Source organism: Oncorhynchus keta, chromosome 30 (genome assembly GCF_023373465.1).
Source record: "Oncorhynchus keta strain PuntledgeMale-10-30-2019 chromosome 30, Oket_V2, whole genome shotgun sequence".
Classification (NCBI taxonomy): domain Eukaryota; kingdom Metazoa; phylum Chordata; class Actinopteri; order Salmoniformes; family Salmonidae; genus Oncorhynchus; species Oncorhynchus keta.
The window spans coordinates 47,717,172-47,744,867 of record NC_068450.1 but is presented as its reverse complement, the minus strand read 5'-3'; the positions used below and the strand labels follow the sequence as shown (position 1 = coordinate 47,744,867).

Genomic DNA, 27,696 nt, shown 5'->3' with positions numbered 1-27,696 from the left:
CCTATTAAATAAAACCATCAAGTTATTTCATTCAGTATTTTAATTTATTACACAATATAGTACAGTACTGATCAAATACAATTTAAAATGCAAGTTTGTGAATAAACACATCCGTTACATGGATACATTAATGACATATGTCGACAGCCACATAGGCTATCCCGGCTATCCCAGAACCCCAAAAGATGCTAAACTACTTCCTTGTTCTTTGTTTTCACATTTAGAAAGTAGTCTGCAAGGTAATCAAGTAAAATTAGTCATTTTCATTAGATATAAGAAACATATGCAGATGAAAAGCAAAGAATATACAAAGTGAGACAGGTTGTGTGTGCCAACATAAAATAATCTACATACAATTTGATTGACTGGGACTTTGGGGCTGAGCGCAAATAACACTGATAAATGTAACTTGGGGTATAAAACTATCTTACAAAGTGCCAATAAACTTGGTATGTAATGCTGCAAGCAAATTCCTTGGGCAATGCTGGACTGTTGTTGAGTTATGAACAAAGGACCAGCCAGACAACCTTTAAGTCTGGGTTTAGTGTCATAGAAGAACAGTTCGGAGAGCAGTATTGAGCAGTGCCAGCACATTTCTCCACTGATCTCAGACCCGTCTGGATAACCACAATGGAAACAAACTGAGGAGCCTATAACCTTGTACAACAATCCCTAACTCCTACTTCTCTAGTGTTTCTCAATCTGAAGTTCTGAAGGAACTAGATAGGCGTAAGCAATATGACCGATGGAGCTACCATATTGCTTTCATCTGTCTGGTTTCTTCCCGAAGTTGGGGGGGGAATGGATTAAAAGACAACGGATTCTTAAAAATATACTTTTTCTTGCCAAACATGAAAAAATAGCTGTTGACAAAAGTAGACATGAAGAATGCAAAATATCTGTTTGTGACCAATGTGGGTGTGTAGTTAAATACTGTGTATGAAGCTTCTGTTAAAACAAGGTTATGAATATTCAGGAGGACAGTAACACGGTTTTCTCAATTCCTTCATGACATGAGACCAATTTGAGGCTATATTTTTATCAAGAAACATCTAATACACTTAAAAGCTTTGAACGATAGAAGATAATATGAAAATTATATGCAGTAATTCACAGCTTGGGACTCCTATTGGCTTGAAGGAAAAGCATTATATGGCATTTTAGCAAGTTTTTTGAGACTGAAATTTAATTGTAATCTGTTAAAATAGTATTTGCTTGCAGGAAATGTTTCCTTACTGCTATTCTGAAATGACAGAAGAACCATTGACCACTTACAGATGGTCAATTTAACTCCGGCCCGAATACAAAGATACAACCGACTCACAGCTAGGTCTAGTAACTAATGGAAAAACTATTGTATTTCTTTGGGTAAAACAATATTTGAGGTCATTTGATGAATGACACATAGCGCCCCCTGAGTGTCTGCTTTGAACTACGGGGAAGAGATACTGCCTTGTTTGATATGCAGGTCAAACATTCAAGAAGGGCATTCAATGAAAACAATGCTGTTTGTTGTGATGCTCCAACTCTGCAGATTTTAGCCTCAGAGGTCCCTCCCCCAAATGCCAACACTACAATTATCCCTGTGTATATGCCAACCTACCATTACAAAAACAGTCCAAACAGGTCCTGGCAGGCGAGTCACCAAATGAGCGAAGCGCCATGCATATCTGAAGGCTGCAGATTAATTGTTAGTTAGTGAAGGAGGTAGGACTCTCCAAAACCACACCAATGTGTTACCATGAGTTGTACTATAAGACTACACACCCAAAGGTAGTTTAAATAACCGACTGCTGAAATGAAGCAAGTACTGGCCAGAGAACAGAGTGGTAACGCAGACATTCTCCCAACGTTCTCTCTAAGAAAAACCTACACAAAACAAAAACAAGCGGTTTCTAAAATCTAACATCTAGTTCAGTCTTTTTTTAAATTTAAAGGCTTTCTTGCTTTAGTTTGAGATGGCTGTGGATTTCACAGATACAAAACGTATATATGTCTCATACAGGTCTTCCAGTTGAAGGCTTTTACCCACAGCTTAGATTGTGGTCCGCAGTGTGCTAGGAGAAGCGACAGAAATACAGTTGAGTACTAACACGTTAAAACTCTGATATCCTGCACCAATGTTCCTCTGCACAACATCCCATCCTTGGATTAGCCACTACACTTCAAGGGCAAGTTTCCCAGACAAATATTAAGCTTAGTCCTGGACTAGAAAGCATGTGACATGGAGAACCTCTACTGAAAGTGATTTTTAGTCTAGGAACAGGCTTAGTTTGAATCTGGTTCTGAATGTAGTAGAGTTGATGTAATAGGTTGTAAATGTTAAGAGTTATGTGGCTTTTATCCAAGGTAAGAACCGTTGGGCAGACTATGCTTACAGACTGAATACTGTTTCAATAGATATATTTCCTATACACGCACACACACACACACATCTGGTTCTGTAAAATGATGACAATCACAACAGAGATACAGGTCTAGAGCTCCCTGTGAAACGGGAGTGAGGCAAGGCCGGATGGTAACTCGAGTTGGACAGTGATCGGTTTCCCCTACAGGTGAGAAATGACAGTGAGTGTTGAGTTCTGGATGGGTCCACTCAGGTCGAGAGCTGGGCCAACTCATGGTCGCTTGACGAGCTCACCTGCCTCTCCACCCCCCTTTGCATCTTACAGGTTGCCATCCTTGCCTGAAAGTCTCCCTTCTTCTCAAAGTAGTCCACCAGGGGCGGCTCGGTGAGCATCGACGCCAGCACCTGCTCGAAGGTGATGGACCAATCGCCGTCCAGCGTGCTGCCTCGCCGCTGCTGATCGCCGGCGCAGCCAATTAGGACCGTGTCATCGGCGATGTCCTCGCACTGCAGCGAACCCGTGCTCACCATGGAGTAGGACGAGACCGACGTGTCATCCTTCACTTCTTCGTCCGACGTCTGCTGGGGCGGCGTTTCTAGCTGGGCCTCCGCCAAAGCCTTGCAGACCAGTGACTGTCCTGAGCTGCTTTCCCCATTCGACTCTTCTTTTTCGGGCTGGGGCAATTCAGAGGAAAGGATGGGAGCCTGGGTGTAGGTGGTGTCGGTTGGTTTCTTGGCACCATTGTTGGTGAACTTCTTGCCCACCTCTCCAATGCGCAGCAGCAGGCTGGCCACAGTGGCTATGGCGTGGTAGAGCTCCTGCTCCAGTGGGTCCTCGCTGAACATGTTGTACAGGGTTTTACACAGCTCTATGAACTGCTCCTGTAGGGGACACACAGGGGATCAGTCACAGAAATGGCTTCTCCAAGTGTGCATGAGTGGTCAAGTTATGGTCATCTCTCAGTAATGTGTACCTGGTTCATCCTGGGAAGATCTTTAATGGTCTCAATCTTGGGCTCCTTCTCCTTGGCCCACATCCTCAGGTAATACTTATAGTCCTTCACCTCTGAAACAGACATCACAATATTACACTGGATACGTATAGCAATACAGCTTGAATCCTGCAGAGGAAGAATATCAATACTGCAGAAAGGTAATTAACATAGGCGGAGTGAGGCTCACCTTTCTTCTCCTCTGCATCTCCGCATCCCGACGCTTCCCCAACCTCTTTCATCTCCTCTCCTGCAGACGAAGACAACCACCATCATCATGTCCACAAAGCCACTACTCAGACCATCCACACCAGTGTACACACTACACAGTGACAGGGGGTAAAGTGGGTTATCTAGACAGAGGTTGGAGGAGGGGGAGGGGGGGGTTGATGTTTGTATTAGTTTGAGAGATGAGGTAAGTCAACTAGCCCACAGATACTAGGAGGGTAACAGGCAGGGATGGAAAGTCCACGCTCTGAGATGCAGATACCACAGAAAGTCAGATAAGGGGAAAGATGTGATGTCTATCACACCAGAACATTCCAAAGAGAGCCCCGAGTGGACTGTACCAAGTGGACAGGAAGAAGAAATGAGGGGGGACCCACTCTGTATAAAGTTGTGTAATCTGCTGGTATGCTATCACATGGCGAGGTTATTAACAGGTTAGAAAGTGTCCTCTATGAACTAAAACAAATAATTGTTTCACAAATTTGTAGATTGGAATATTAGATGGACTATTCTGCCTGACAGCGTGGCCAACATTTTGTTGATCAAACATGTCTTTGTGACAGAGTCACAGAGAGACAAACCTGAGGTCACTTCCTGCACCAGGAAGTCCAGATCAGACAGGAAGGGAGATTCTGGAGCATTGAGAAGAAAACAAAACGAGATGGAGAGAGCAAGAAATTACAGAAATGAGAGAAATAAAGCGCAATGTAGAGAAAGATTAAGACAGAAAGTAAGTGAGGGAGGAAACAGATCCATGAGGATGATGATAACACACTGTCAGTTAAATCAAGTAGTAGGAATCCATTTTCCATGCGCACACACACACATGCAACGGAGCAGGACTGTAGGAACCACTCATTGCCTTAAGTAGAACATCTAAAATGTCAAATATCACATTTACATTGTGAGCAAACTAAATTATGAGAGATGGTTACCAAGTGTGTATATTCCCCCTATAGAAGTATAAGAGTGTATGCTTTACGCATATGTCAACAGCAATGTGTGTGTACCCTGTGGACTGTCATCGTCAGTGAAGAACTGCGCAGCCTCTAGTGCCGACTCGGCCTCCTCTGGACACAATGCTGTAAGAGAAACAAGAAGCATGTTAGCACTAGCATGTATTTGTCATGACTGTCCATGTGAGAATCCATACAGGTCAGATCAGTATTGTAATAAATAACTTCGGCCTGACCCCCTCTCACCTGCAGACGGGGGTGTTGACAGTTCACACCCTGATGTAAATCAAGGATTAGAACTTTAAGCCATCTCCATCTCCAAATTCACCAAAGGAATGTGCCTTTGTTTCAGACGTTTTCCCCGCCAAAACTGTAACACGTTCTAAAGTGAATACTGGAACTAAATCATAAGAAAGGCTAGGCTTTTGCAGATGTTGGAGGCTACGACTGTTCAGAATGACGATATGATACGAGGTTATGATTAATAGGTTGACTGTTTCTGGATGTAACCTTTTAGAGTTTAATTCGGAAGATGTTAAAAGAACCGCTCTCGTGGTGCCCCAAATTCCTATTGAGTTAAAAGTTACATAATTCATTTAAAATTGGGTAACAAAACAATTATTTGATTAGATAAGTCATCAGATTAATGAAATATTATAATACATACACATTGTCACTCATTCCCACAAGCACACACATTTTCTCCAACTGCTCAATTGTTCTTAACTCTCACTTTTTTAAACTGCATTGTTGGTTAAATCCTTTCACCCCCATTTCCGCTTGGATCCCGTTAACGGGATTGATTTGACAACATCCAGTGAAATTGCAGTGCGCCAAATAAAAAAAAACAGATATAATCATAATAAGAATTGTGTTATACATCAAAATACATCTTAACTTCTTGTTAATACAGCCACAGTGTCAGATTTCAAAAAGGCTTTATGGCAAAAGCAGACCATGCGATTATCTGAGGACAGCACCCCGCATACAAACACATGAAAATCAGATTTCAACCAGGCAGGTGCTACACAAAAATCAGAAATAACAATATAATTCATGATTTACCTTTGAAGATCTTCTGTCGGCACACCAAAATCTCCCATAAACATAAATTCCTTCATTTTATCCCCAAAATGTCCATTTATTTGGCACGTTTGATTCAGAAATACACAGGTTCCAACTCGCCCAACATGACTACAAAGTATCTAATAACTTACCTGTAAACTTGGTCCAAACATTTCAAACAACGTTCCTAATCCAAACCTATGTATCCTAAAACGTAAATAATCAATAAAATTTAAGACGGGGAAATACTGTGCTCAATTGCTCAATACCGGACGAAAATAAAGTGAAGCGCGTTCCAGGTCGTGCGCTCCAAAAGACTCGAGTCCCTTTGTGACACATGGAAAGGAATACTTCATCTCTCAAAGGAAAAACATCAACCAATTTCTAAAGACTAGTAGTTGACATCTAGTGGAAGCCATAGGAACTGCAAGCATATTTCTATTAAAAAATGTTTTCCCTGGATGGATTGTGCTCGGGTTTTTGCCTACCAAATCAGTTGTTGTACTCGCAGACATTATTCAAACAGTTTTAGAAACTTCAGTGTTTTCTATCCGAATCTAATAATAATATGCATATCCTAGCTTCTGGGCCTGGGTAGCATGCTTTTCATCCGGATGTTAAAAATACTGCCCCCTAGCCCAAAGAGGTTTTAAGGGCCTGTAAGTAAACATTTCACGGTAAAGTCTACACCTGTTGTATTTAGCGCATGTGAAAAATGTAATTTGATTTGAGAGAGACAATTCTTCTCTCATGTGCATACTGTCCCTTTAAAAACACACCACCCAAAGCACAGGGTCACAAGTGTGTCTGCTGGCTGGCTGACTACAGGCTCACATCTTCTGCATTTATTGATTCACTAGAACTGTTGTTTCTGAGTGAAATGTCTGAAGCCAAGTCAGAATGTGAGTGTCAATATCCTGCAGTATGTCTGCAATACATTTATCATAGGTAGGTTAGACTGTTATTGAACCTGAAGAGTTGTTTTTCCCTGCTTACCTGGCGGCAGGTGAAGTTTGTACAGTAACTTCAGTTTCTCTGTCATGTCTCCATGGTACATCCCACCTGATGGGAGACATATGGTTGGTCAGTTACCCAATTGGTGGCAGAGATGGGATCCATGCCAACTACAATCTTATAATCAACCAGTCAAATTAGGGACTGGGACTTATCCTTCTACAAACTAGCACATAATTGTTCTCAAAACCACAGCTGAAAACATCAATGTTGTAATGCATGTCAGTTAAGTTGCAGCAAGTTGCGATTCCTTAATTTAACTCACTCAGGCCTGTGACAAACTCTTTGAAGTTGATGAGGCCGTCCTTGTTGCTGTCCAACAGGCGGAAGTGGCGAGCGGCCAGTGTGACGGTGTGAGTGCCACACAGCCAGGTGCCCAGGGCCCCGAACAGCTGGCAGAACTGTTCCAGGTCGATGCGGTACTGCTCCAGGTAGGGCAGGCTGGGGTCATGGCGCTCCGCCGCCGTGCAGCTGGCCCCCCAGTAGCAGCTCATAATGTGCTTGGCCTGCCATGAGCAAGGGGAGTGGGATGCAGTTCAGAGGTGGTATTAGCTGATTGAAACATTGAATGATTTGTCCAATGATGCTTGACAGTTGAGGGACTTGAGCTAACAGCTTGATAGCGATGGCTTTTGTTAAGGGCTTTCAGGTTTACACTTGTTTGCAGCATGAGCCACAACTTGTTTTGTTCTCAGTCTATTGATAATGGCTCACTTGGTTGCACAACACCTAACATGTGACAGCTATGTGACCTGTTATCATCACCGCAACCATGACTAATACCCACCACACTAAGTTGCCATGCCTGTGTTTAGAACATTGCTAACAAAGAACTTACTGAATAAAATGTTGACCAGTGTTTGGTAATGGTGTAAAAGCCACAGGGGCGGTAATAATTATGCCAATTTCTCACCTTGAAGAGAACATAGAGTTCTTCTAGCTCCTCGATGCTAAAGGCTGAGTCGGTCATGATGGCCCTCACCTGTGGACAGACACACAGCTTTACAACAAGACAGAGAAACATCTCTGGCTATAGCACATTGGACCAAGTAGGAACAGTAAGACAATAGATCATTATTAAGTGAAGGTTGGAATGGAGTATAATGTAGACTAATCTCAATGCTATGAAATTCAGTTGTCGACGTCAAACTACAACCATCAACGCAATGAGATCAAGAAACTAACGTCACTAAGAGTTTCAATCACAGTCACTTCTTTGACATATGAACTCACCACACTCCTCTTGGCAGTGTCTTCCAGCGATTGGATAACCTTTAACCTCTGCTTGAACCTCATCTGCTCGATGACATCAGCACGCAGACCTCCAAACTTCTGCTCAGGGACACAGAGAAACAGGGGGAAAAGGCAGGTGTTATAGAATTGTAGTATAATAGAATTGAAATAGAGTTCAATAGAGTCAGTTACAAATGTATCCCGAAGTCACTGACTTGTAGAATCTACATCAATCTCTCCTTGTTCAATGCGATTGAGTAAACAAGCGAGTTGTGTTTGAGAACTAAGAAAGCATTTTTCTGTGAAAAAGTCATTTGTCTCTCCTAGTCATGCTGGGAGGACTTGTCTTACGTCATAGGATGACTTGATGAGCTGGAACACGTCAATCTCAGGTGGTGGTTCATCACCACTGGTCAACAGGGCGTGGAGGTGGGGAATGGGAGGAGACACAGTCTGCTTGTTGACAACATTGTCCAGGTACCTGAGAGAGAGTGAGAGAACAACCACTTATTCTCAGTCCAGCGCAATATGGCTATAGCTTCATCAGTCCAGAATGGTAATGTCACCATTCATAAATAAAAATGTAAAACAATTAAGGTTTCTGTATAGTTACCCTTCCAATGAAACATTTTGGCTACATAATGTGTGGTGTCAATTCCAAGAAACACTTGAAATCCATCACTCACTGTCCCAGTACGGTCATGGCCTCTCCCTCGTCAGTGCAGACAGTCTCTCCCACCCCCCCACTCACCGTCCGAGTATGGTCATGGCCTCTCCCTCGTCGGAGCAGCCCAGCAGCGTGTCCATGTTGGCGTGCAGCACGGCCAGTGCCACCTGGAAGATGACCTTGATGCCCTCGTAGAAGAAGCAGTCGACCAGGAGCACGGCGCTGTCGAAGGGCATGACGCTGAGAAACAGCGTGAGGAACCAGGAGAGGGAGATGGTGGAGATGACGCCCAGCTCCTGCATGTGCTCGTAGAGGAGGGGGAGGCACTCACGAGTCAGCTCCTCAAACACACCTTGGTCAACGAGAGCACCTGGGGGAGGGAGAATTTAAAAAAGACATCCATATCCAAACATACGCATCAAGGTTGGGTTCAATTCATTTTAGGAAGAGAGGTAAAATGAAAATCATGCAATGAAAAGTCCTTATAGAAAATTGGAAAACTGAATCGACCACAGCCCACATCAACTACTGAGTTCTTATCACCCTTAGAACCTTCAGCAATCGTTCTATTTCTATGGTAATTAGCGGCTCTGTATTTCTATTGTCAGTCTTAGCTGTCACTCACCCACAACCCTGGTGTTGTAGTAGTCTGGCAGCATCCTCTCACACAGAGCGACCAACAGCCAGAAGGCCTCCTCCTCTGTACAGTACAGCAGCAGCACCGACGTCACAATGTTCATCGCCTGGAGGGGACAGGCATCGATCATTGTGTACTCTTCTGCTTGTGCAGCATCACAAATGTAATTTCCTGTCTTAGTGAATTTCTAGTTCCAAGTTATTAGTCGTATGTACGGGATACGCATGATATACATCTTCCAATGAAATGCTTACTTGCAGGTTCTTCCTCGACAAGTCAACGGCAACAAGAAATAATACAAACTAAGTAAATGTCAGTAGAATAGAAAATATTTTAGCATAAGGACAATACAGGAAGGCACAATTTATAGTCCAATATTTACATGTGTATTGGGGAAGGGGGGTTAAGTGTATACATTGAGCAGTATAACAAGAGTCTGGTAGCAGCAGTTGTGATGACTGTGTGTGTAGCATCAATGTATATATGTGTCTGTGTGGTTGTGTGCTAAGGCTGCGGAGAATTAGAGCAGGTGGTCAGTCCAGTTCGTGTTCAGGCAGTCTGCTTGTAGATAGAAGCTGTCGCTAAGTCTGTTCGCATCAGACATCATGCACTGAACCGGTCTGCCCGACGGTATGGACCATTGAGTGAGACGGGGGACACACTTAAGAATTAACAACAAGACAAACTGAAGAGAAGGACGAATCAGAGACAAAAACAAGCAGAAATAGCCTTACAGTAAAGAATAGACCACCAGACTACAGTAGTTTCTTTGCAAGGTTTCTGTTAGCCGGTAATAGCTGGCGTTTGGCCGATAAAAAAAAAGAAAAGCCAATAAATAAAATTGTCCCTTTTCACCTATTAATTAAATCACCAGTTCATGCAAATACATTTGACTGGTCATGCTTATCCATCTATAGGTACATTTGCATAATTTAGTGGAAATACATTGGCACCTGTACAGTGTATTCATTATGCATCTTATTTATCAAACATGTACAGTATACAAATACAAAACCTTTGAATGGAAAATCTGTCAAGAGCGTGAGAGCTGCTGCTAAAACATCTCAAACAGCAAATGCATAGGCAGGCTTCATCAGCGCATCACACACCACTTTGCAATGATCTGGAGGCAGTATGCTTTTTCAAAACATATACTTAAATTGTTTGGAACCTGAACATTTTAAATCGATACGAGGCATTACCTTGCTTCAAAGTAGCCTAGCCAAAATCTGACCATATCAGTGGAGGCAATTATTTTATATGAACTTTCTTTCATTGTCCTGTAGCCAAATGCACAATCCTAATCATATTAGGATAGTAGCCCATGCTAGTTGTTGCATATTAGATCTATCCGCTTTCAACATTTCTAAACTGATATTTTTATCAGTGTTACTTGAAACCACTAGCATATGTGGTGCCTTTTTGACAACGTTTTACCCCCGCTAAATAGCATTATGGAAGAAACATTTGCACATAGCCTACTGCCTTGTGCGCATATAATGTGAAGAAATAAATCGTTTATCAACATTTTAAGCTAAAACGCTCTGATCTGTTGCGTCAGACTCATTGCTTAATTTTTTATATTTTTTAAATGATAATAATAATGTAGCCTAGGCCTACTGGTTGTATGAATTTGGGATCTATCGTCCAAAGTCCGTTTGGAATAGGCTATTTCTTTCCCGACAAACTGGCCAATAAATTAGGTAAACCTGCGTGGGATAGTAAGTTGACATTAGCTAGTGATCTTGCTATTCGTTACTCGGCTTTTTGGCTGAGGAAAAGTAAATGTGGACAGTTATTCAAAACATCTTCAAAGTTCACATGCAAATTCGGTAAGAACCGCACATCGTTGCTTCCTCGTCTTGCATGTTCTGTTAATATGATTTACCATAATCTAAATGTGATTAGTCATTCTGAGCACTGTGGGTGGATGCCGTAATCAGGTTACTCAACCAACGCATATGGGTCCGGCAAATTTCTGAAATGTCCTGTAAATAAATACAGAAATGTCCAGTGCCACATTTTTTAATGGAAAGCCTGTTTCCCTGTCCCATATAATTCAAGCACTATTTCCAGGGAACGCTTAGGACGCTAGGCCTTCGTTCCAATCTCATTATCAGCTTGAGGCTTTTCATGTTTGAGTCAACTCAAACAGTCAGTCTGTTTCAGATGGCATTTCCAGGAATTTAATTCCACTATAGCATTACATTGGAGTTATTTCAACTACTTCAAAGCATCCAACTCAATTGCCTACTCTCTGGAACCAAATTCTGCATTCCAGAGAAGTTTCTAAATATAACAGATAGGTTTAAGTAGAAAACTCTAAAACAAAGTGTAAGAAATCTCATAACATCTCACAGCCAGTGACCATGTTAATTGGTTTTAACGTTTAACAACAAAAAGGAACCTAACAAGTTTCCAACATCACCAGGCAACATTGGTGGGCCCTCAGGGCCAGCAAGGACTTCTCTGCTGGCCTAAACATCATCAGAATATAACTATTTAAAAAATATATATATTTTCCCACAAATATGTATTAAATTATTCCCCAGAGTAAGAGTTATACTCTTCATTTCATAGATTTCCTCTTGGTTGCACTGCTTCCAGCCAGGTTGAGATTTGGAGGGCTGGTCTTTATGTTAGATCTTTTATCCAATCATATTCAGCCATCATGTGTTGCCAGGGGTCTAAAATCTACCCTCAAGCCTTCAGAATCAACAGTGCGGGCGCTTGTAGCTTAAAGTGAATGGAAATTAAAATTTAGTTTCAACTAATCAGCTTTAGAGTTGGCTATTGTACGCCTGCTGGCTGGCTCCAGTGTTACACAGGAGCCAGCTAGTAGGCGTAGAGCGTGCACATCTTTGGATTGGATTACCAATATTGAGAGGCAGGTCCTCTGGGCAGGTCTATGCAGAACCTCAGAACCAGGAAACTGAATTTGATAAGCAAATTAATTTGCGTACTACTAAGCTGTTTTTTCAACCCGCAATGGCGGAAGGAGGTAGATATCGATCTGGTCGAGGATATAACCATAACGCTATTCTCAAGACGAACTTTTCAAGAAAAGTTCGACATTGTAAGGAGAGGTTGCCCGACGCTACAAAGCCTGTCACAGGCGGGAAAGGGGTTCGTTCGCCACTTTCAAAGTTCCAACTACGAGCGCTATCAATGGCTCACAGGCTCCGAGAAGCACTGCAAACTGTACTGCTGGGAATGCCTATTATTTGCAGGTGATCGATTTGGTGTTTGGAGCGAAACTGGCTTTGCAAACTTGAGTTGTCTAACCAAGGCAGCAACGAGACACCAAAGTACGGCTGAGCACTTACAAGCAATGGTGCTTTTGGAAACTTTTGGGGACACCCGAGTGGATCTACAGCTCAACAAACAAGCGCGCAGGGCAACGAAGCTGGACAATGAAAAGGTATTGTACTCTTCCCCTGCAATTCTCTGAATAAAAATGTCAATCTCAAGGTGACGCAAAGCCTGGTTATACTGCATTTCTGTCTAAATCTATAGTGTCTAGAGCCATGGCATCATAATGATGGTAATAAGAGGTGGGTTAATTCGGGGGGGACTGTGTAGGACCTCACTGAAGGCCCAGGCCCCAGGCACGCCACTGCCAGGCAAGCTCTATCCTGGAACCCACAAGGAAAACAGAAGAGAGGGCACCCAAGAAACACCTGGCAGCGGGAGCTTGAAGCAGACACCAAAAGATCTGGCATAAGATGGAACAAGACTGAGTGTGATGGAGAGTCATTGATGGCCTATGATGCTCCCTGGAGAGCGACGAGCCTAAGTAAAGTAAACTTGTTGTTTTTTAAGTTGTCATACCTGGCAGTATCCTATGCCAGGGTTGCGGCAGGCGTAGGCGGTGAGGACCCTGCGGAGGGCAGCGATGCCCATCTCATTCTGGAAGGCGTGGTGCTCGGGCATGGAGCGGTGCAGGTCCCTCTCGATCTCCTCCGTGGCCAGGGTACAGCGGCCCATGGCCTGCTCCACCAGCTCAGCATAGTAGCCAGGGTGGGTGGCCATCTCATTCTGAGCTCCTGGAGAGGAGATGGATGGTAGTAAAAGGGTTAATTCAATGGATTATGAGGCAGATTCAGTCCATATGGATTTGTCAGTCGGCAAAGGATCTAACACTTAGATCCTTTTGATTCTATCCGTTGTATGACTGGTTGTTTGTTGTACCAACAAAAACATGAGCCAACTTTACATATTTGCTAGAAAACACAAAGTCGACAGATTCCTGAAAACAGACTAGTCATTCCAGATATCATTGCAGGACACAATCCTGGTCATTGAGTGCTATCATTTTACATAGAGGAAACAGCCAAAGTACAAAAACACATCCACATAGCAACACAATCCAGCAGTTCCGTTTCTAGGTTCTCTCATTATTGTGTAACCCTTGCTTAGCTAGGCCGCATGACTCAGGAATCTAGTTGGTCAGCTGATACCAGATGAGTCAGAAAGGAATGACGGAGGGGAGGGGTCAGCTTGGTGACGTTGCAATAACAACACTTCTCTAGTCAATATGGCAGAGACAATGAAACCCATTACCTTCAAGTCACAAGGTAGGAGTGAGTTCTTTCCTTGAAACCAACAGATTGCTGATGTGGATGTGCACCACACACACACACACACACACACACAAATGAGTGGATCTGGCTATTTCAGCCACACCCATTGCTGACAGGTGTGTAAAATCGAGCACACAGCCATGTGATCTCCATAGACAAACATTGGCAGTAAAATGGCCTTACTGAGGAGCTCAGTGAGTCAACGTGGCACCGTCATAGGATGCCACCTTTCCAAGTCAATTGGTCAAATTTCTGCCCTGCTAGAGCTGCCCCGGTCAACTGTACGTGCTGCTATTGTGAAGTGAAAACGTCTATGAGCAACAATGATTCAGCCGTGAAGTGGTAGGCCACACAAGCTCAAAGATCGGGACCGCAGAGTCCGGAAGCTAGTAGCATGTAAAAATTGCAACATTCACTACCGAGTTCCAAACTGACTCAGCCGCACACAAGCCTAAGATCACCATGTGCAATGTCAAGCGTCGGCCGGAGTGGTGTAAAGTAGGGTTGGGCGTTATTACAATATAATCGGATATCAACTATGTTTAAAAGACATCGATGGCAACAACATTGTGATGTGTAATAGAAATGATTGTCACACACACACAAAAGCTATTTGACCAAGGAGAGTAATGGGAGTGCTGCATCAGATGACCTGGCCTCCACAATCACCCAACCGCAACCCAATGAGGATGGTTTGGGATGAGTTGGACCGCAGAGAAAAGCAGCCAGCAAGTGCTCAGCACATGTGGGAACACCTTCTTCGAAGAAACTCAAATATAAAATCTATTTTTTTTGGTTACTACATGATTTCATGTGTTATTTCATAGTTTTGATGTCTTCACTATTATTCTACATTGTAGAAAATAGTAAAGATAAAGAAAAACCCTGGAATGAGTAGGTGTGTCCAAACTTTTGACTGGTACTGTATATAATATTTTAAAAATGCACAGACGATAGTTTAACCTATTTGAACATGACTGGTACCGCTGGAGTCAGGCAGTGCACAACAATGCAGCTCACAGCTGAGCTACACGCCAAATGACCTACCTATTCCTATTTGCCATAGCCTTTTTCATAAATATGTAGGTAGACTTAGCCTACTATTAACATAAGTGTTGGTTATGGTTCTCCTGGCATCTGCCAAACCCAGATTCGTCTGCCGAACTGCCAGATGGTGAAGCCTGATTCACCACTCCACAGAACACGATTCCACTGCTCCAGATTCAAATGGGCGGCGAGCTTTACACCACTACAGCCAACGCTTGTCATTGCTCATGGTGATCTTAGGCTTGTGTGCAGCTGCTCGACCATTGAAACCCATTTCATGAAGCTCCCGAAAAACAGTTATTGTGCTGACATTGCTTGTTGCAATCAAAGACAGGCGATTTTTACGCACTATGAACTGACTAGTTCTAAAGGTGGCATGCTATGATAGTGACACATTGAATGTCACAGAGCTCTTCAGTAAGGCCATTCTACTGCCAATGTCTATGGAGACTGCAAGGCTGTGTGCTTGATTTTATACACCTGTCAGCAACGGGTGTGGCTGAAATAGCCAAATCCTTTCATTTGAAGGGGTGTCCACATGCTTTTGTGTATATATAGTCTATAATTCAACTGTCAAACTCTGCCATTCAAAATCACCATGTTTGAAGAAACCTTTTAGGCTATTATTGAATGCATTTGTTTCTATTTGGTAAATTATCTACCTCACCTTTACAATCTACAATTCATGGTACAGGCCCATTGGCTTTCTGCTAGCTCCACCTAAACCAAACTTGAACCCTCAAAGCTAGCCTGTAGGTGATTAGTGGTGTCTTTGAGAACTGGTACAAGAACAGAAACCATACGGGGGGAGAGTTCCTCTGCAATGACACCTACTTATGGTTGGTGGTTTGAAACCCCACAGACTTGCTGCCAAAAACAACACTAAGACATAGTGCATCTGTGCTAGAGTAGGAGTGGCCTAGTGGTTGGAGCCATCAGCCACAGACTACACAGCCAAAGCAGAAGTTTAGAAATGTAGCCTGACTTCCATCAGAAAAACTGAGTGCAATGACTGCATATTTGGATGCTCCAGCTAAAGCATTTGGTAACCGAAGCACGGTATCTATGTGGGCTAACCAAAACTCTTATGTGCTCTCTGGAGACACATAGGCCACGAAAATTCTAGAAATTGAATTGTAGAAAACAAAATGTCTACCTGAGAAGAGCAGCCACAGCTCCCCTCGGAGGCTCTCAGGGATACCGTTGAGCACCAGCTCTCTGGTCTTCGAGGTACGGTACATACACACCCCCCTGCCAAACTCAAAGAAGTGGATGTTCCATGACTCCTCTTTCATTTTCTCCTTGGTCTGAGGAGGGGAATAGATAGAGAGAGAAGGGGGGTGTCAGTATATCAGTATGACCACCCAAAAATAAAAAGACATCAAGCGAAAGGTATGTTATAACAATATAATGACATTGGTGATCAATGACTAGAATGCTGTAAGGACATGGTGTTTATGCTCCTTTGGCACCATGACCAAAGCAAACAACGTCAAAGAGCTAAGACAACGAATGGCGAAGTGAGCACTGTTTCCAAATGAGCCAGGCCTGACTTGCAATCCTTGAGTTTTGGAACTAGATAGATAGATGAACCGATGGTGGCCTTCAAGTGTCAGATTTCAAGCTTGCCTATACAGACACAATGTTAACCATGATAGGACAAGAACCATAGACACGGCATACATTAACCTACATTCTAAAGCATCAAACTCGGTCTACATCTCTAGGTAGTGACAATAAAAGACTGTTCAGAAAGGATCACTTCAGCTTAAAAAACAGAGAGCACACTGAAGTAATAAAAACCATATAAAAAAAATGGGTAGGATATTCTAAGAGCATAAGACAGTCGAAGCCGTTGACGTGAGTCTGGGTGGGGTTGGACTCACAGCTTTGGGCCCGTGGTCCTCTGGGTCGTCCTTCTGGTAGATGCGGAGCAGGCCCTGTGTGGCTGTTGGCAGGCTGGGACTGTAGTGGCGCCCCTGGGACGGTTCCCCTCCTGCGCCAGTGGGTGTGGGGAGGCTGGAGGAAAGTGGGGTGGTACTGGGGCTGGGAGAAACCTGGGGGGGAAGGAGGAGATTGTGGATTTAAAGGGGCGTTATCAGCTAAAACATACCAGCTGGATATCCTGTCATGCTAAAAAGAAGTAAGGAGAGAGAGAGAATATAAAGAATACACATTTTTATTTACAGTATGTAATAAACAAATCCATTCAAAAGAAGTCATTCTAGCAAAAGCATGACTGTGAATGAGTGGTCATATCATATTAATGTCATCTAGAACGTTGCAGAAAACGGCAAAAAGCCATATTATGGATCACAATCTCATAGGGTTGCAAAATTACAGTAACTTTCCCCAAATTCCCAGTTGGAATATTCACAGAATCAGGAGTGAATAAGCAGGAAATCTGGAATCCACCTAACAGGATTTCTTGAAAACCTGAGAATTTTGCAACCCTACTCTTTCACGACAGTGTTACTGACAGATCAAAGGGCCCACCCAAACAGCACACATCCCCTCTGATTGACTCACTGAATAGCCACTGAGGGCAAGCGGGTGGCCGTCGCTCCACAGCTTGTCAGGTGTGCGCTGCAGGAAGTCGGAGATACGCTGGACCAGGAAGTCGCGGTCTTTGAGGTTGGCGAAGAGGAAGGTCATCTTGTTCTTGGTGCTGATGGACACGGGGCAGGGCAAGACGCTGCTGCTGTCTGCCTTCTCCACAATGGACACCTAGAGAGAGGGAGTGAGGAGAAAAAGGGGAAGAGGGAGAAAGAGGAGGTGAGAGAGAGGGGGGAAGAGTCCTTTGTTTATTTACTCTAATGTACAACTAAGAACATTAGGCGCATCCCACGAGGGCATGTTGTCACCCATGAAAAAAAGATGGACAGTGAGAAAGTGAGTGTGAAAAGGATTGCCAGAGAGAGAAAGGGGGAGGCAGGACATTGGGAAAGAGAGAGAGGCAAGATGTCCGAAAACGAAAGAAAGGGGCGTGCTTGCGTTGTGTGAGTAGGTACCTCTCTGAGGGGGATGATGAGCTGACAGAGGTCCTCCTCACGGCTGCAGAAGCAGATGTAGTTGTTGGAGACAAACAGCTGGCCCACAATGTGCATCTTGGCGAAGGGCGTCCACAGCGTGCAGTCTGTGTGTCCGTCCAGGCGCTCGTCCGGGGTCAGGCGGAACAGTGCCCGGTAGCGTTCGTTCTTGGCCCGTGCGTCCAGGTCCCTGAAGTTGACATCCAATAGTGAGAGGAGGAGCACATTAGCAAAAGTAGATATACAGTAAATATATACACATGAAAAAAAAATATGGTGATTTATCAGTGAGATGCAGAAAATTGAGGACCATCATTAACAAAATCTGGTGTGTTAGGAAGAACAATACACACCGTGCTGCCTTTCAGGACCTGAATTGCCTACCCCTGTTCTCTGGAGGTTGAAAAAGCAAGTTCTTGAAAGAACCCTCCATTTCATTGAAAACAGGTGTTCGGAAAAATTCCGGTCAGAAAAATAAGGCAATTCCCGACTCATCTCTCTTGAACCTCGAAACCTCGTACCTCTTGAGTGCAGAGACGTTCTTGAGCGTCTTGCATGCCTTGGGCAGCGTGCGGTCGGCGGAGAAGCCCTCGTTGTCCAGCAGCTGGCGCATGGCAATGGTGGCCAGCTGTTCCATGAGCTTGAAGGTGTCGTTTATGTTGAGGAACATGGAGAAGTAGTGTTCCGTGTGCCGTGTGCTCACCCGCACACTCTCCGGAAACACCAGCGTGGCGTTCTTCTCAAGACGTGTCACTTCCGTCCACTGCACCACCAGGGTCACTATAAGGGGAGACGGGGGGGAGAGACAGAGAAAAGGGATAAGAGGGAGAGAGAGAGAGAGCAAAGGAAGGGGGCAGTGAGCAAGCAGAGATTGGTGTACAGTAGAGAGGAAGAAACAGCAGAAAGGGAAAGGTAGATTTCATAGATTTCCATTTGTCGGGGTTACTGCTGCAACATTCAAGTGGGGTTACCTCTACACCCATACAAACTCAATACTCCATGTCCTTTCACACGCTCTCTCTTAGCCCCATTATCTTCTTCTGTAACCAGTCTCATAAGATTCCTACCCATTTCATTCATTCTTAGACACACATGCATGCTCACACACATCATATGCAAGCATGTCGGGTGAGCGAGCACACACACACACTCACCTTCTTTCCCCAGGAGGAAGGAGTAGAAGCAGAGGTGGTTGACGCTGAGGTAGACCCAGCCCTGGCGGGGCACACGGCCCTTCCAGTAGCTACAGGAGTAGTAGTTGACCAGCTTCTCCTCGCCGGGCATGCCAAACAGCTTCCTCATCTTCTGCTCGGCCTCGCGGAACTTGCCAGAGTCCTCGTCCTCCTGGGCCGCTTTGCTCTTGTTCTCCTCAGCGATGATGCCCTAGATAGAAAGATTGGAGGAAGACACGCATGCCACTTAGAATGGGCATGAATGGCATTTTCCGGATTGCATGGATTTCGGTCAATGTGACCATGACGCATAGATCTGCTCTTAATAGAGGAACTGAGTCAGCAGCTTACATAACGCAGGAGAAACAATTAAGACATTGGCTAACCCAAGGTTTGACCATAGAATTTGGATGTGTTCTAATTCTAGGAGGTTGAACTATGCTTTGTGGCAGCAGTGCCTACCGAGACCTTCCCCTTGACGAAGGTGGTGATGTCTTCGTCGTTGTCGAAGATGGAGAGCGTCTGGAGCAGGTTGGACTCCAGCCACTCCCAATGCCCCGTGATCTCCTTCCGGGAGGAGCCTGGGAAAACACAGTATTTCAGCACAACAAGAAGAGGTCTCTTTAGACCTGATCACAATGGATAGAATTTATATAGTCCCGATGCTTTTATACAGTTGTATTTAAATAAGCTAGCTTCAAAACAGTTTGCCTATCCCAGAATACTCAGAAGTGTCATGGCATGGTTTTGCACCCACCACAAGCGATGCTCCAGAAGATCTGGGAGTCCCCTGTCTGGTGCAGGATCCTATAGGGAGCCACTCTGGCACTTGAGTCCAGGACCACGTCCATGGTGCCCACCAACAATCCTGAAGTAAAACAGCACAGCATTTTAGGCATGAATCCCAATAGGGAATAGGGGACTAGGTCAACCATGCAAAATATGAAGTAGCTGGCTGGAGGAGTCCTAACTTTGCATGTGTGACTTTTAACCTACTTTCTGGGTAAACAAATGTTATTTGGTTAAGATCTGAATTGACATCTATTTTTTTAGGGGGAGTGTGGAAGTCCAACACCTGTTGAAGCACAATGTCTGATAACACAGACATGCATTGAAACTCACATGTGCACGCACATACACATACCTCAATCATTCCTACATGACGTACTATTTCATAGCCTACATTTGACCGTCGTATGTGACGGGGTTAATGTGTACCGTAGGCTAGTCTTAGACCTTGCGTATGTTCCTAGAACTCGTCAGCAACACAGCTGCAGTGGTGCTGTTGCTTTTAGACAAGGACTCGGGGGAGAGATATCTAAATCAAAGGGAAACATCATAAACCCTTGTGAATGAAAGGCCACTTGTGTGGAGTCACCTAAAATGAGACTTGATCTAATTCAGTACAAATCTAACTAAATTATGAGTGTCAGACTAGATAACTATTTTTAGGCTAGGAAGCTATTTAATACGAAACCGTTTTTCATTACATGCCATTGTTATTCTCTTTATTACTAGAATTACAGGAGATAGCTAAAGTTACCTATATCTGGTGTTTTATGATAGTACCAAATTCAAAGTGGGAGGCTAATCCAAGTTCAATGTTTTTGTCATATGGCAGTGATAGCTTGCACAGTATCGGGTTGGCTAAACTAGTATATGGTCCCTTGAAGACTACTGGGAATTCGGAAAAAACGAGGTCGAATCATGACGTCAGTGATCTCCAAGTCGGAAAATCGAAGCTCAAGAAAGAGGCCCGAGTTCCCGACCTGGAATTCCGAGTTGGATGACCAAACAGAACTACCATTTGCATTGAACGTAGCAATAGTCTACTAGCTGTGTAACGTTATTGTTTAGTGATGTATTTGAGAAAATGTACATAATTCAAACGCATTCAAAACAACTAGGAACTGGAAATTCGAAAATCTCAATTCACACTTCAGTGCGTTACAGACAACCGGGAACTAGGGCAAAAACGAGTTCCGACTGGATTTTTTTTTTAACGGGCTTCCAACTCGGAAACTCGAGCATCTTTATAGAGATCCGAAATTAAGATCACTGACGTCATGACCTCGTTTTTCCCCAGAGTTCCCAGATGTCATGAAAGCACCATTTTAGCAAGCATTATAGCTATCAATTCTGTTAGCCAGTAGTAGCAAAGAGCGAGCATGGTAAGTGAAGAAAAAAACAAAGCTAACGTTAAATAGCTAACAGTAGTTAGCGCCACTTTTCCCCACGTCAACACAACAGCGAGCCTGTGTGCTAGCTATCTTGCTAACACCCAAGCCTGCTAACAAAAGCCCTCGTTACTAATGCAAGACATTAGCCAACACAAATTATATTTTTCAGAAAACAGTTATAGCAAATTATTGAATTTCATAGTTACCAGTGATGCCCCCTCCTTTTCCATGGCCCTTTCTCCGCTGGAGAATGAAAAAGGGGTTCGCCCTTTCGCTCACCCACAGAGCGTTGGCCAGCAACACCTCCTCCGGAGTTATCCACATTTTGAATTACCTTTTTCCAAATTACGCACTTATACTTGGATATTATGCTGCACCGCGTACGTTAAGAGACTTTACATAGGCCTGTTTTGCAGACGTGTTGCCTGCTGTTTTGAGTTCATGACCGCGGGCAGTCCGTCTGTGCAGCTGTCTGCTCTGTTGTGTTTCTGAAACTGGTCGCCTTCTACTTGCACGAAACACGCCCACTGTACGCTGCGTCGCTTCTTGACGTGGTCACTGTCACTGCAATATTTTTGTCATCATAATGCACATACTGGTAGGACTACATAGATGCCGCTTTCAAAACCACTGGGAAGTTAGTGATCTTCAGGTCAGAAAGTCGGATCTCGTGAAACAGGCCCGAGTTCCCTTGTTGGAATTCCAAGTTAGATAACCATTCAAATAGATTTTTCCCAGTCTGAGGTCGTTATTTTCCGAGTTCCCAGTTGATTTGAACGATTGGAAGTTGGATATTTCCGAGTGCTCAGTTCCCAGTTGTTCTGAATGCGACGAGAGTACAATAGTATGAATAAAACCTAGCGGTCAAACAGGGAATTGGTTCCAATTGTTTTTCCACTTTTCATTTTTCCCACAGGGGATTTCATAAACACTTCAAATAAGGGCTGTGATTTGGAGGCATACCCTGGAGTGACATTTGATTACTGCAAATCGCTCTAGGACAAGGTTACATTTATCAATATATTCGCTTGTAGTTACCCCCCAAAATGAAATGCTAATTAGCTGATAATGTGGCTATCATAAAGAACTACAAATGATTACTGCCAAATTGAGGCAGTGAATTGATCTAATGTTAGCTAAATGCAGTAATAAACAAATTGGCTACATTTGTTTAAATGGACAATTCTGTGATCTGTCTTGTGCATGTTTTAAATGGACACAATACCGGTAATGAAGGTGTCAGCTAGAAGATAACGTGCAGCAGCTTGCAGGAATTTGTAGTTTGTAACAGTTTTGCTTCTGTCCCTCTCCTCACCCCTACCCGGGCTCGAACCAGGGACCCTCTGCACACATCGACAATAGTCACCATTGAGGCATCGTTACCTATCGCTCCACAAAAGCCACGGCCCTTGCAAAGCAAGGGAAACAACTACTTCAAGGTCTCAGATCGGGTGATGTCAACAAATGAAATGCTATTAGCACACACCCCGCTAACTGGCTAGCCATTTCATACCGGTTACACTCACCCCCCTTTTGACCTCCTCCTTTTCGCGGCAAACGGTGATCTGGGTCAACAGCATCAATGTAACAGTTTTGCCGGTACATACACACAACAAGTAGGTCACAAGTAGATCACGTTGTGCCGTGTTGCATAATTTGTTTTTCGAAACCAGGCTTGAGGTTAACTGACGCTATATAAGATGGGAGTTCGATGCACTCATGGCTCTGTATAATACTGTACATTTCCTGGGGACTGGTGGCATGTCTGGTGGGGTAAGTGTGCGTGTCAGCGCTGTGTGTAAATTGACTATGCAAACAACTCTTTATTCTTTTGCATTTTTACCCCTTTTTCTCCCCAATTTCGTGGTATCCAATTGTTGTAGTAGCTACTGTCTTATCTCATCTCTACAACTCCCGTATGGGCTCGGGAGAGACGAAGGTTGAAAGTCATGCGTCCTCCGATACACAACCCAACCAGCCATACTGCTTCTTAACACAGCGCACATCCAACCCGGAAGACAGCCGCACCAATGTGCCGGAGGAAACACCATGTACCTGGCAACCTTGGTTAGCGCTCACTGCGCCCGGCCCGCCACAGGAGTCGCTGGTGCGCGATGAGACAAGGACATCCCTACCGACCAAGCCCTCCCTAACCCTGACGACGCTAGGCCAATTGTGCGTCGCCCCACGGACCTCCCGGTCGCGGCCGGTTACGACAGAGCCTGGGCACGAACCCAGGGACTCTGATGGCACAGCTGGCGCTGCAGTACAGCGCCCTTAACCACTGCTTAACCACTGCGCCTAAACAACTCTTTGTTAAGGGTTTCAGTGACATCCGTAGCTGTAGTTGCTGGTGTGTAAAATGGTTGAATCATCAGCATACATGCTTTATTTAATGCCAGTGTCAGGTCATTGGTAAAAAAAAAAGAGTAGAGGGCTTACAGAGCTGCCCTGTGGTACATCACACGTTTACATGTTTGACATTACAGGAAAGAAATTTCATAAATGAACTTTTAACAAGGTACTGTTAATTGACATGCATTCCAGGTGACTACCTCATGAAGCTTGTTGAGAGAATGCCAAGAGTGTGTAAAGCTGTCATCAAGGCAAAGGGTGGCTACTTTGAAGAATCTCAAATATAAAATATATTTAGATTTGTTTAACACTTTTTTGGTTACTACATGATTCCATATATGTTATTTCATAGTTTTGATGTCTTCACTATTATTCTACAATGTAGACAATAGTAAAACATAAAGAAAAACCCTTAAATGAGTAGGTTTGTCCAAACTTTTGACTGATATTGTACGTTTTCTCAACAACAGGTTATGGCCAATAATATCAAAGGCCGCACTGAAATTTAACAGTACATCTCCCACAATCTTCTTAGCAATTTATTTCAACCAATCATTAGACATTTGTGTCTGTGCAGTACAGGTTGTGTGGCCTTCTCTATAAGCATTCGGAAAGTCTGTTGTTAATTTGAGAAATAACATTGTATTTGGTCAAACACCATTTTCCAATAGTTTGCTAAGAGCTGGCAACAAGCGGATGTGTCTGCTGTTAGAACCAGTAAAGGCCGCTTTACCACTCTTGGGTAGCAGAATGACTTTTGCCTCCCTCCAGTCCTGAGGGCAAAGACTTTCCCCTAGGCTCAGATTAAAGATATGACAGATGGTAGCTGACTAGTCATTCCTATCCTCAGTAGCTTTCCATCTAAGTTGTCAATGCCAGGAGGTTTGTCATTATAATATTATTGATCGATACATTTTTTCCACCTCTCCCAGACAAACTTTACAAAATTCCAACTTGCAATGCTTTCCTTTCATTATTATTTTTTTTATGCATGAGTACAATGAGTTTAGTCTCATTGTTGTCGAAATCCATTTACACAGGGACACTCATTGTTGTCGAAATCCATTTACACAGGGACACTCAATCTTAAATGAATCATTGTTCATTGTCAGCGCGCTAGATAGGTTCCAATAAAGTTAATGCACCGTAGTGAACGTCTGTCAGAAGCTCCATCGGGGCAGTCCCATTAGTTCCCTTATTTACTTCAGATAAGTAATATTAGCATGATTTTGCTTATTCATCATTCATAATTAATTAACATTTGGTTCATTCACGTGACTGACCAATACCTCACAAGTTTTCATCTCTCTAATCTGAGACCTTGAAACTGAGATATATTTTGTTCTCAAAACAAGTTCTGGAAGTAATGTCAAATTTGAGATACTGATAAGTGAGGATTCGTTCAATCAGTCACTTGCATGAAGACAGAAATTGGTTATTAGAACAGCATACGAATAGAACACAGGAATTAGTTATTAGAAAAGCACAAGTATAACATTTCCATCACAACATAATTTCTCAATTTGCAGAAAGTCAGCCAGTCAGATGTGCAGCCAGACTTATTTGCCACTATTTTTGCTCCATCTCTTTCAATCAAACAGTTTTTCAATTCCTCATCAATTAATGGAGCCTTATCAGTTCTAACAGTCAGTTTCTTAACAGTTGCATATTTATCAATGATTTATTAATTTATTAAATTGCTTCTTCCAATCACATCAGACCAACAAATATGTTGAACATCATCGACATAAGAGTCACAGCAAAATATTTTGTATGATCTCTTATACACCATTTTAGGCCCATCTTTCGGAACTTTGGTGTTCCTGGATATAGCCACTACATTTTGATCACTACTAGATCAGCTTTAATATTGCAGATAGTAGCTTCCATCAATGTAATTGTCTGCATCAATTCCAATTCCAAATATATATATACAGTTGAAGTCGGAAGTTTACATACACCAGCGCAAATACATTTAAACTCAGTTTTCACAACTCCTGACATTTAATCTAAGTACAAATTCACTGTCTCAGGTCAGTTAGGATCACCACTTTATGTTAAGAATGTCAGAATAATAGTAGAGAGAATGATTTATTTCAGTTTGTATTTCTTTCATCGCATTCCCAGTGGGTCGGAAGTTTACATACACTCAATTAGTATGTGGTAGCATTGCCTTTAAATTGTTTCACTTGGGTTAAATGTTTCAGGTAGCCTTCCACCAGCTTCCCAGAATAAATTGAGGGAATTTTGGCCAGTTCCTCCTGACAGAGCTGGTGTAACTGAGTCAGGTTTGTAGGACATTGCTTGCACACGCTTTTCCAGTTCTGCCCACAAATTTTATATCGGATTAAGTTCAGGGCTTTGTGATTGCCACTCCAATACCTTGACTTTGTTGTCCTTCAGCCATTTTTCCACAACTTTGGAATTATGCTTGGGGTCATTTTCCATTTGGAAGACCCATTCGCTGACCAAGCTTTAACTTCCTGACTGATGTCTTGAGATGTTGCTTCAATATATCCACATACATTTCCTACCTCATGATGCCATCTATTTTGTGAAGTGCACCAATCCCTTCTGCAGCAAAGCACCCCCCACAACATGATGCTGTCACCCCCATGCTTCACGGTTGGGACGGTGTTCTTCGGCTTGCAAGCCTCCCCCTTTTCCTCAAAACATAACGATGGTGATGGTAATTATGGCCAAACAGTTCTCTTTTTGTTTCATCAGACCAGTGGACATTTCTCCAAAAAGTACGATCTTTGTCCCCATGTGCAGTTGAAAACCGTAGTCTGGCTTTTATATGGCGGTTTTGGAGCAGTGGCTTCTTCCTTGCTGAGCGGCTTTTCTGGTTATGTCGATATAGGATTTGTTTTTGTGGATATAGATACTTTTGTACCTGTTTCCTTCAGCATCTTCACAAGGTCCTTTGCTGTTGTTCTGGGATTGATTTGCACTTTTCGCACCAAAGTACGTTCATCTCTAGGAGATAGAACGCGTCTCCTTCCTGAGCGGTATGACGGCTATGTGGTCCCATGGTGTTTATACTTGCATACTATTGTTTGTACAGATGAACGTGGTACCTGCAGGCATTTGTAAATTGTTCCCAAGGATGAACCAGACTTGTGGAGGTCTTGGCTGATTTCTTTTGATTTTCCCATGATGTCAAACAAAGAGCCACTGAGTTTGAAGATAGGCCTTGAAATACATCCACAGATACAACTCCAATTCACTCAAATGATGTCAATTAGCCTATCAGAATCTTCTAAAGCCATGACATCATTTTTAGTTTTAATGACTCCAACCTAAGTGTATGTAAACTTCTGACTTCAACTGTGTGTATATATATATTTTTATATATATGTATATGTAAGTCACAACAATAGACTAACATAGTGTGCTTAAACTAATAACACAACACACAAATTGTTGGATTTTTCTTATCTATATTGATCCAAGATGGCGTATCAGAGGCGATGTCTGTTTTGATTGTCTTGTCCCGTCCCTTGTATATATTGTTTTTCTTTGTATACATTTCGTAAATATTTGTACACTTTTAAACCAGAACCAACTTCAGTAGCTAGCCAGCTAACTACTTACTAGCTAGTAGTCAGTTAGACACTGCTATCAGTCATCACCGTTAACTCGGACTGCCAGCCTCAGCCCAAGCATCTCCTGCCAGCCTGCACAGCGAGATATCTACCTAGAGCATATCTGACTGATTTTCTCTACCACATTGCCGGATTCCTACCGCAAGCTCTGAACCTTTACTCCGGATCATCATAGCTAGCTAGCTGCTATCCGAATGGCTACTCCTGTCTAACGTCTTTGTCCCGAAGCAAGCACCAGTTAGCCTAGAGCTAGACTCGAACTAGGCCCATCTCCTGGCTAGCTGAAGAGATTCCTTCAAGCAATCCCTGGGCTTCAATGACCTATTTTGCCAATTAGCCGGGACCCTTTGCTGCCGACACGGAGCCCCGCCGTTCCATCACGACTGGTCTACCGACGCAACCGTCCGAGGGGGTTTCTGTCCCGAAGCAAGCCCCAGTTAGCCTGGAGCTAGCCTGGAGCAAGGCTCTTCTCCCTGCTAGCCGAAGAATTCCATCAGATAAATCCTTGGCTTCAATACCTCTTCTGTCAATTGGCCTGGACCCTTTGCTGCCGACAAGGAGCCCCGCCAATCCATCACGACTG

The 27,696-nt window shown here is 43.5% G+C and overlaps 1 protein-coding gene across 2 annotated transcripts; it reads right to left on the bottom strand.

The window, feature by feature from the left end:
* Positions 1-28: 28 nt before the first annotated feature.
* Positions 29-21,970, bottom strand: LOC118363580 (TBC1 domain family member 9B-like). 2 transcript variants are annotated; one of them, XM_035744565.2, is made up of 22 exons: positions 21,357-21,970; positions 19,728-19,838; positions 19,433-19,551; positions 18,953-19,181; positions 18,320-18,578; positions 17,781-17,988; positions 17,299-17,496; positions 16,656-16,826; positions 15,926-16,076; positions 12,971-13,185; positions 9,128-9,245; positions 8,587-8,872; positions 8,187-8,316; positions 7,836-7,934; positions 7,516-7,584; positions 6,868-7,108; positions 6,585-6,650; positions 4,578-4,649; positions 4,149-4,199; positions 3,530-3,589; positions 3,322-3,413; positions 29-3,229 (listed from the first exon to the last, which is right to left on the bottom strand). In XM_035744565.2, the coding sequence occupies exons 1-22, from the start codon at positions 21,472-21,474 to the stop codon at positions 2,597-2,599; spliced, it is 3,696 nt and encodes a 1,231-aa protein (XP_035600458.1). In that variant the 5' UTR covers positions 21,475-21,970; the 3' UTR covers positions 29-2,596. The 2 variants fall into 2 exon arrangements, with proteins under 2 accessions (XP_035600458.1, XP_035600459.1); XM_035744566.2 differs by lacking the exon at positions 4,149-4,199 and having other exon boundaries at positions 21,357-21,969.
* Between the last annotated feature and the right edge of the window lie 5,726 nt (positions 21,971-27,696).